Source organism: Oratosquilla oratoria, chromosome 38 (assembly GCF_046742065.1).
Source record: "Oratosquilla oratoria isolate Oo_2021 chromosome 38, ASM4674206v1, whole genome shotgun sequence".
In the NCBI taxonomy this organism is placed as follows: Eukaryota; Metazoa; Arthropoda; class Malacostraca; order Stomatopoda; family Squillidae; genus Oratosquilla; species Oratosquilla oratoria.
Genome location: NC_134814.1, coordinates 26,477,512 through 26,487,537, shown reverse-complemented (window position 1 = coordinate 26,487,537; position 10,026 = coordinate 26,477,512). Strand labels below are relative to the sequence as shown.

General features: G+C 44.5%; 1 protein-coding gene across 7 annotated transcripts in view; it reads left to right on the top strand.

Moving 5' to 3' along the window:
• Positions 1-10,026, top strand: part of LOC143020029 (uncharacterized) — a 179,612-nt gene that overhangs the window by 51,194 nt on the left and 118,392 nt on the right. For all 7 annotated transcript variants that reach the window (XM_076176155.1, XM_076176157.1, XM_076176154.1 and 4 more), the window contains exon 2: positions 1-88. This exon is cut by the window's left edge and continues 938 nt beyond it. In XM_076176155.1, coding sequence (XP_076032270.1) covers positions 1-88 — 88 coding nt within the window. The remainder of the gene's footprint in view (positions 89-10,026) is intronic.

Below are 10,026 nucleotides of genomic sequence, written 5' to 3'. Positions count from 1 at the left end.
ATCCGGAGGGGGCTCAAAGCCACCACCTCCAAGCTTATGAACGCCACCTCGACCGTCCGAAGGCCGAGCCTCCCCAGCGCAAACACGGGTAAGTGAAAACCTCTTTTTTTTTTTTTTTTTTTTTTTTTTTTTTTTTTTTTGGGGGGGGGGGGGGTTTGTCTCTTGTCGGGCTCCTCGCTCGCTCAAGGCTCGGGTTTGCTTTCCTTCGCTTTCCCTTGCTTTGCTTTGCTTTGCTTTACTTTGGTGCCTACTCCATTGGCATGTACAGTATTCACGTACTCCCTTCAGATTCTTAAGAGCCAGTCTACTCAACCCGCCTCCCCCTAAGTCTTCTGCCTCCACGCCCGTCCAAGGTGTAAAGGGAAGAGGAAAAAGAAGAGGAGGAGGAAAAGGAGTTTGTATGGTTCGGGTGTGGAAGGAGCAGACCTCATAGCATTGATCCTTTGACTGCGCAAGAGGGCGAAGGACATTTCTTGTCCTAAGTACAGTCCAGGATAAGGATGCCGTGATCAGTCGTCGTCGTCGTCTTCTTCTTTTCTTCTTCTTCTTTTTCTTCTTCTTCTCCTTCTTCTTCTTCTTCTTCTTCTTCTTCCTCTTCTTTTTTCTACTTCTTCTTGGAATGAAATTTTTGGATTTGATACTCGAAGGACGCCCCACCCCCACCCCCGTGCTAGCAGGAACAAGGTTCTGAGAGGCACGGCGGCTGTATAAGAAATTGTGAGCCCTTCAAGTATTAAAACCACAGTTTTCATTCTTTAAAAGGTTACAGGAAAAAGCTATGGGTCTTTACAACCTTCCTCCTCTCTCCCCCTCCCCATCTATTCTTCATCACGCGCGCGCGCGTACGCACACACTCAAACAAACACACACACACACACACGCACGCACACTCAAATCTCTTCCCCTCTCTCTCTCTCTCTCTCTCTCTCTCTCTCTCTCTCTCTCTCTCTCTCTCTCTCTCTCTCTCTCTCTCTCTCTCTCTCTCTCTCTCTCTCTCTCTCTCTCTCTCTCTCTCTCTCTCTCTCTCTCTGCTATGCATGACCCATTATGAATTGCACTTTGTCTTGACAAATATTGGTTTGCTTGCCTTGCTTTGGCATGTCATAGCTTTTGCATCCTTGAGGTGCCCTACTCTCTCTCTGTATGCTCTTAGTTTCCTCCCTGATTTGACGCACCACCACCACCCAGTAAGGGGACATACACTAACAATAAGCTACAAAGGGAAGATCTCTCTCTCTCTCTCTCTCTTTTTCCCTCAGCTGCTTGTATGCTTGCCTACTTGCCTTTATCCGTCCCCCAGGAGTGTCTCGCAAGGTAAGTGAGAGCTTAGGGCGCAACGCCCCCCTTCAGGTGAACCTGCCCTCCATCTGCGGCAGCTGGTACAAGGTATGTGACTAGAGTCCCTGATAATCCGGTTGGTATGCAGCTGGTTGCGCCTTTGACCCAGTTGGTGTGCCAAGTGGTAACTTAGAATTGGCCACAGTGGCCCACAGGCCTATGAGCCCTCAATCTTCGTGGTCCGCAGGTTGAGCTCGTTTCGCACGTATCGACTTTTCGCCGCGCGCCGTTCACGGCACGACGTCGTGTTCTCAAATAATCATGGGTGTCTGTGAACGCTTTCACACGTCACGACCACATGTGAAAGCGTCCATAGACAACCATGTTTATTTGAGAACACGACATCGTGTCGTGGACGGCGCACGGCGAAAAGTCGCTACGCGTGAAACGAGTCACAAGCCTCCGTTACACGTCATCGAAATATTTTCTGATTTTTTTCATTGCCCAGAGTATCTTTGCGAGAGTTGAAAATCACCTTCGCATTTGTACAAAACCTTATGTAACCTTGGCGCTTGCTAGGTCACCCACACCAAAACCCTCTCGTGACCTGACATGACCTAACGTGCCCAATCTACCTAACCAACCTAACCTAATCTAATCAAACACTGCCCAAGTCAAACCCAGTGCAATACAACTTTAACCTAAGCTAACGAAGTCCAGCTTTAACCTGACATGACCTGATCTGACCTGAAGGGCCTAGTTTGGTCAAGCTGGACAGGTCGCTGAAACGTTTTGTTGTTTTAAGAGAAGGTTAGATAACTTTATGGATGGGGATGGCAGGTGGTGACATGGAACTGCCTAGTGTAGGCTTTATGGTCTCTTGCAGTCTCTTCCATTCTTATGTTATGATATATTCTTATGTATTTGGGGATCCCATGTTATCACTGTAGTTGAAGAAAATGTCTGGGAGGAAAATTTGGTACAGGAAGGAAAAATTGTCTTTTTTATCTTGGGAGGGGGCAATAACGCATCGAAGAGGTGACGTCATAAATGAAAGTTAAAGAGGACAAAAGAAAGGAGGAATAGTATAACTTGGAAGTAACTCTCTCTCCCTCTCTCTCTCTCTCTCTCTCTCTCTCTCTCTCTCTCTCTCTCTCTCTCTCTCTCTCTCTCTCTCTCTCTCTCACACTCACTCACTCACTCACTCACTCACTCACTTTTTTTTCCAGACGTAGAAGAATACTGCTGCGTGCCTCTGGTACGTAGGGGGCGTTAAGTTCCTAAAATATCGGCTTAACTGAACTACAGGGACTCCCAGGACATAAAAAAAATCAAATCGTGCGTAGAGGGCAAAAGGATAGAAATTGTATACATGAAAAACATAGATTGTGGCACTTGGGTCTCTGTAGGGACTTCCCTTGGCTGAATAGAAACCAGAAATAAGATACGAGTCTATAGGGACGATGAAAGGTCAAGGAGCCGAGCAGGTAAATGTGGGAAGCAGGAGATCTTGTAAAGATTTTTTTTTTCTCTCTGACCCACCTTCACTTTCTAAGACGCTAACTCAACCCCCTTCCCCTCTTTCCTCCTCTTCCCCTCCTTCCCCCTTTCCTCCCTCTCCCCCACACTCATTACCCATCAGCCAAATTGATATTCTTTCTATCTTCTGACCTCTCCCACCATCCTTTTATAGTTTGTTTATTAATTAATTAATTTATTTAGTTATTAATTTTTACAGTTCCTTTTCTTTAACTACTTATTTTTAATTCCTCCTCCTTGTAATCAGTAGATTCTATAATTGTATTTATTTATCTATTTATTTATTCATGAATCAGTGAGGTCAAAGCCACTGGTAGCATATAGCGTCTCTCACGCTTCTTCCCTGAGACCCTGGAGATCTTTCTTGGGAGGCGCCCGAGAGCCAGACTCTTCCATTGTTATTTTCTCCTTCATCCCCTCCCCAACCTCCAACCCCCAACCCCCACCCGTGACCCGCCGCTCTCACTTGGCCGACCTTCCTCGTTCCTATCTCCTTTATCCATCTTTTCTCGTTCCTCCTCCTCTTCCTCCTCCTCCTCCTCCTCCTCCTCCTTTTCCTCTTTCTCCTCTTCCTCCTCCTCTTCCTCCTCCTCTTCCTCTTTCTCCTCTTCTTCCTCTTCCTTCTCCTGTTCTTCCCCCTCCTGTTCTTCCCCCTCTTCTTCCTCTTCCTCTTCCTCCTCTTCTTCCTCCTCCTTTTTGTTCTGCTTCCTATTTTTCTCAGATCCCCCCCCGTCCCTCCCATCCGAGTTCTTGGATTTCAATTTTCTCTAACAGGTTTGTGGTTTGGGTGCCACTACAAGACATTAGGGCATTTAATACTAAAAATATATAATGATAGTAATAATAAGAGTGGTTAAATGTGGAACAAAAACACGGCCTCCCTCTTCCACTCACACACGCATCCCTTCCATTTTTTAACTGCAAAATGTGGTGGCTAGGCGTGGGAGAGGAACGTCTCCCCAGATTCAGACGCGTGGGGACTGCACCTCGCCTCACAGAGGCTGTTTCGTTTCTCAGGAGATAGGTTGGTTGTCCTGCAGTGAACCACACACAAGCATGTCGTCGAATTTTGGAACGTGGCTCTATGTCATACCTCCACAAAGCCTGTATGTTTTTTCATTATTATTTTTTCATGTTCATCCCCCCATCCCCGTGATTACGCTTGCCCGTGGCCGGTTACCTTTAGGCCCTGGATCAGCAAGAGAGATAGCATATGGATGGATTGGAACCTCACAGGAAGAGTAAACAAGAAATGGAACCTGGCCAGAACTTACAAGCACAGGAGTTAGACAAGAGAGATGCAAATTGCAGTATACAAACAACTCCAAAGAAACGCAATAGCTAGCTGCACATCTGGGTACCTTACATGAAAAAAGAACACAAATAAAAGAAAAAAAAACATGCAGACAATTCAAAACAAAGCTTCAAGAATAATAACAGGCTGCACCAAAACAACACCCCAGTAGGCCTCCAGCTCTCTCTCTCTCTTCTTTTTCCTCTCTTCTCCTCTCTTCTCGAAAGTGGACTTTGGAAGTCTGAGGGCATGTTGCCCTTCCTCTTTCTCTTCTTTCTCTTCTCGAAAGTGGGCTTTGGAAGTTTGATTCTCTCTTTCTCTCTCTCTCTCTCCCTCCCTCTCTTTCCCTCCCTCTCTCTCTCTCTCAAAAGTGGGCTTCGGAAATCTGAGGGCATATTGTCCTTTCCCTCTCTTTTTTTCTCCTCTCCTCTTTTCTCGAAAGTGGTCTTTGAAAGTCTGACTCTCTCTTTCTCCCTCTCACTCACTCAAAAGTGGGCTTTGGAAATCTGAAGGCATGCTGCCCTTTCTCTCTCTTCACTCTCCTCTCTTCTCGAGAGTGGTCTTTGGAGGTCTGATCTCTGCTGGAGGAGGAGAATGGAGCCAAGTTCCTTCCCTTTATCTGGCGTGAATGGCTATGCCCAAGGTGCGCTGCGGGAAATTACACGGAGCTCCCCCTCCTCCCCCTCCCTCCAGCCCGTGTACAGTTGTGTACACAGGGCGTACATTCCCGCTCCTGTTTATTCTGTACACAGATGCCTTCTATGCCAGCAGGGCAGGAGGATTTAGCCTGCTGGACTGTCTCCCTCCCGCTGACCTGCTTGTGGTGGTGTGCCACGACCTGCTGACCTGTAGGTGGTTACTACGACCTGTTGAATTAGCCCTCGCCTGCTTACCTGCAGGTAGTGTACCACGACCTGCTGACCTGCTGGACTATCCCGACCTGCTGGGCTATCCCTTGCCTGCTGATCTGTAGGTGGTATACCACGACCCGACTGTGAAGACCTTTCTTGGACCTGTGGAGGAAAGTCACTGTTGTCCTAGAACCAGCGACCTCAGGTTAACCGGCAACGATTCTCCATATATTCATTCCAAAGCCATAAAGATTGAACAGGATGTAGGTCCTGCAAGAGGGATGTCGGAGAGAAACGTGTCCCTGACGCCCGTTTCCAAAACCCCTCAATGCTCTATCTGGAGGTGCATCCCCGAGAGGCTCAAGACCATGTTCACACTAGCGGTTCGAACCACGGCGGTACCGCATAGTTAAGGAAAAACTGCGTGGTTGTGTGTGAACGCCTCCATTAACTTACATTGTAATTGAACCGCCGCGGGTCAAACCGCCAGTGCGAACGGGCCCTGATTCTTCCACCGGCGACTGCTCCCGTCGCACTACAAAAAGAGGGACTCAGGATCGTTTCCAGCCACTGTGGGGCCGCGGATTTTCGGTCAGTGAAGTAGGAGGAGGCAGCAGTGGATACCGTGTCGAACTCATAAGCAGGTGGTCGTGAGTTCCATTACCGGGATCCGCTGTGTGCATCTTGCGTTGGTTCCCGACAGCACTGACCAGGCGGGGAGGCGACCCAAACATCGGCCTAAAAACCCAGCGGCTTGGTGCAACTGATAGGGCTTGCCTACCACGGGGTTTCTCACTTCCCTCTTCTTACCTCACGGAATCAACGTTCTTGTTGGTTCGGCTTAATGTTGCGAACTACCCCTATCAGGAGGCTAGGACGGTTACAGAGGACTTTGTAGCGTGGAATTTCATGAACCATGCCCTTGGTTCAACTCGCTGGCGGCAGAGTTCGAACCGCCGTCACCTTGACCTCCGCCGCAAGTAGCGACGGTCTAACCCGCTCGGCCAGCGAGCATATGGGGCGAAATGGAAAAATAGATAGAAAACGGGAATTATAGATACACTTGAATAGAAGATTGAAAATAATGAGCTACGTATTAGGAAGCTTAGAAAAGAAAGTCTGCAAATAGAGCTCCAGTCTGCTTTACTTGTGTGAATAATATGACGGAACAATAGTTGGAGCAAATAGAGAGAGAACGAAAGAGAGAGAGAGCGTGTGTTAGAATCCACCACGCTCCTCCAGGGAGAGGGGGGGGGTAAGGATCGAATGTTGCTATGCTTCATATGCGCGCGTGTGTGTGTGTGTGTGTGTGTGTGTGTACACGTGTGTTTGTGTGTGCATTTATGTGTGTATATGTTGGGGGGGAGGTATACTGGCCTTGTAGCGATGCGGGTCATGGGGGTCGTAGCAATGCTTGCAAGCCTCCCCCCTTCCCCCGCTCCCGGCCCTAGCTCTCCAACCCCCCAACCCCCTTGCTCCTCTCCCACACACACAGACACATGCAGAGGCTCGGAGTCCTCTCACTATCCGACAAAAACAGGTGGTGCTTCAACGCGGTAGCAACCTATACTCTATTCTCTTGTCCCCTTTCCTCCTCTTCCCCCTCCTTTTCCTCATCTTCCTTTTCTCGTCTTTCTCCTCATTTTCCTCCTCTTCCTCCTCCCCTTCCTTCTCCTCCCCTCCTCCTCTTCCTTCTTCTTTTCCTCCTCTTCCTTCTCTTTCTCCTCTTCCTCCTCCCCGACCTTCTCCTCCTCCTCTTATTCCTCTTCCTTCTCTTTCTCTTCCTCCTCTACCTTCTCCTCCTCCTTCTATTCTTATTCCTCTTCCTTCACCCCTTCCTCCTCCTCACCATTTTCTTCCTCTTCCTTTTCTTCCTCGTCCTTTACCTCTTCCACCACACTCTCCTCCTCATCCTCATCTTCTTCCTCATCCTCATCTTCTTCCACCTCCTCCTCCTCCTCTTCCTCCTCCTCCTTTCCATCCACCCGAAGTACCGTCCCTTTAAAGCCGACCTTTGTGGCGGGGTCCCGTTATTTGTCCCCATTTCAGCCCCCCCCCCCTTCCCCTCCCCCTTTCCCTCTTTGTAGTGGTCATTCTCGTTTCCCTGTGCCCTTGGTGATCGCCCTTGGCACCAGCCCTTTGTAATCCCACTCTGCACCAAAGGGTGAAGACCTGCCCTTTTGTGCTCGCTCCTTAATAAGAACAATTGAGGCGTCCAGAAACATAGGGGCATCCCCGCCTTTTTATTTTATTTTTTTTCTTAGCAAGGATGTATGTGTATATATATATATATATATATATATATGTATATACGAATAAATCACAAAAACACGTGATTCACAAAATGTGTAATGAAAAGCTATCTGGTCAAAATCTCTCCTTTGAATTTAATCTTGTTAGCTATGATGTTACTAGTTTATTCACTCGAGTTCCCGTTTTAGATTTATTGATATATTTAGAAGATGAATTAAAAAATATGATATGCCTCTACCGGTTCACAAAATAATCAGTCTACTTAAGTTATGTGTATTAGATTCGAAATTTGAATTTAACGGTAAATTCTATATGCAAAAGTTTGGAATGGGAATGGGAAATCCTTTATCTCCTGTTCTAAGCAACTTGTATATGGAATTTTTTGAAAGAGATATTTTGCCTAAAATTATTCCTAACAAAGTCATTTGGTATAGATATGTTGACGATATATTGTGTATGTGGCCTATTGACCAACCTTTAGAATTTTTTTTATTAAAGTTAAACAGTTTAGTGCCTTCAATTAAATTTACAAAAGAAATTGAACAGAACAATAGTCTACCCTTTTTGGATGTTATGATTTATAGAGTTGGTAATAAGTTTAAATTAGATGTTTACAGGAAACCAACCAATGTCCTTTCTTATATTCATTATTATTTTTATCACCACCTTAAGACCAAAATATCAGTATTCGCTTCAATGTTTCTAAGGGCTTTTAGAGTTTGTTGCCCAGAATTTTTAGACCGAGAAATTGAAACCATTTATGACATTGGTAATAAATTAAAATATTCAAAACATATAATTGACGCAGCTCAAAACACAGCAAAGAAATCTTTTTACAGTCTTTCTAATAATCAGCAATTCAGTTTTAAGAATATTTTAACCCTCCCTTTTCATCAATTTTTTTTAGTTTAACGCGTATTTTTAATAAGTTTGGTGTCCAAGTTGTTTTTAAAAATAACAACACTGTTAAAAACAGGTTGATTAAAAATTCACCTGCTTGTACTGAAGGCTGTGTTTATAGTATCCCTTGCAAAAATTGTAACTTTAATTATATTGGACAAACAGGCAAGGATTTAAAATTGAGAATAAACCAACATAAATATAACATCAGAACAGGGCAAGTTTCAAGTGGGTTGTTTTTGCATTTAAGGGATTTTAATCATTGCATTGATTGGGATAACACAAAGAAAATTGTCTTAAGTAAGGACAGAGAGGAATATCATAGAATCATGTTATATAAAAGCTTCATTTGAGAACAACATGAATATGAGTATGGGAATGTATAAATTAGATAACTTTGTTACAAATAAAATTGTTGACAGTAGCCGGGTCATACGTCCGGCCGTGCTGAGATAATGAGGTCACAATGGACCTGTCCTAATTTCCCCCCCTACTGTTTCTTGTGCATATATATATATATATATATATATATATATATATATATGTATATATATATATATGTATGTATATATATATATATATATATAATATATATATATATATATATATATATATATATATATATATATATATATATATATATATAAATAACGTCACCTTACTCTGTACCTTGAAAATATCTTGAATAGACGAAAACGTTCGGTCACCTTTCATTTCATTTTCCAAGTGGTTTTATTACACACACACACACACACACACACACACACACACACATACATATATATATATATATATATATAATGTGTGTGTGTGTGTGTAGAGGAAGCTTGGGCTTTTCACTGTCCGTGGTTAACTCGAAACCAGTTAAAGTGACTTGGATGCCCCTCTGTTTCTGGACACTTCAATTGTGGTCAAGTCTAGGGATAGGTGGGGTGTGTCCCCTCGGGGGTGAATAAAATCGCATGGCGGCAGCCAGAATAAACCAACATTCCATGAACAGTGACAGGAGTCACCTTGTTTTCACTGTACATCGTTTTTTTTTCAATGTTTTTAGTACATTATCTATACGGTGTTTACGTACTTGTATAACATTTTCTTGAGTAGAAAAACACTTTTAATCGGTAATATAGTGAACTATTCGTTAACCTTGTCGGCTTTTCTAGGAGAACGTAGAGTGTGGGGTGATCTAATAGATATATTCAAATATAGTCAAGAGCTTTAACAAGGGTAATGGGTTTAAATTGGACAAACTTAGGTTTAAGAAGGAAATAGGCAAGAACTGGTTTACCAATAGAGTAGTTAACGAATGGAATAAACTTAGTAACCATGTAGTTAGTGAGCGCTGTAACAATTGGTTGTTTTAAGAGAAGATGAGATAATTTTTTGGATGTGGATGATAGGTGGTAATGGACATAGAACTATCTAGTGTAGGCCTTATGGTCTCCAATTTTTATGTTCTTTTAGACATTTGCTCAGGCTGCCGCCTGGTGATTTTATTCAACTCTAAAGGGAAAACAGACCAAACCCGTAGGGTGACTTGGGGGGGGGGGCTGGCCCTCTTCCTCACCCAGCACTCTTCACCCACGTCTTTCCTCCTCTTCCTCTTCTTCATTCCACTAACCTCTTGGTATTTTCTCATCATCCGTCAACTGTAAAATTCTTCCTCCTCTTTCTCCTCCTCTTCCTCCTCCTCTTCCTCTTCCTCCTCTTCTTCCTTCTCTTCCTCTTCATTCTGCTAACCTCTTGGTATTTTCCCATCATCCGTCAACTGTAAAATTCCTCCTCTTCCTCCACCTCACTTCGTACACACACATGATCTTTTCCCCTCTTCCTTCTCCCCTTCTTCCTTCTCCCCATCTTCTCCTCCTCTTCCTCCAATTTCCCCTCCTTATTCGCCTCTTTCTCCTCCTC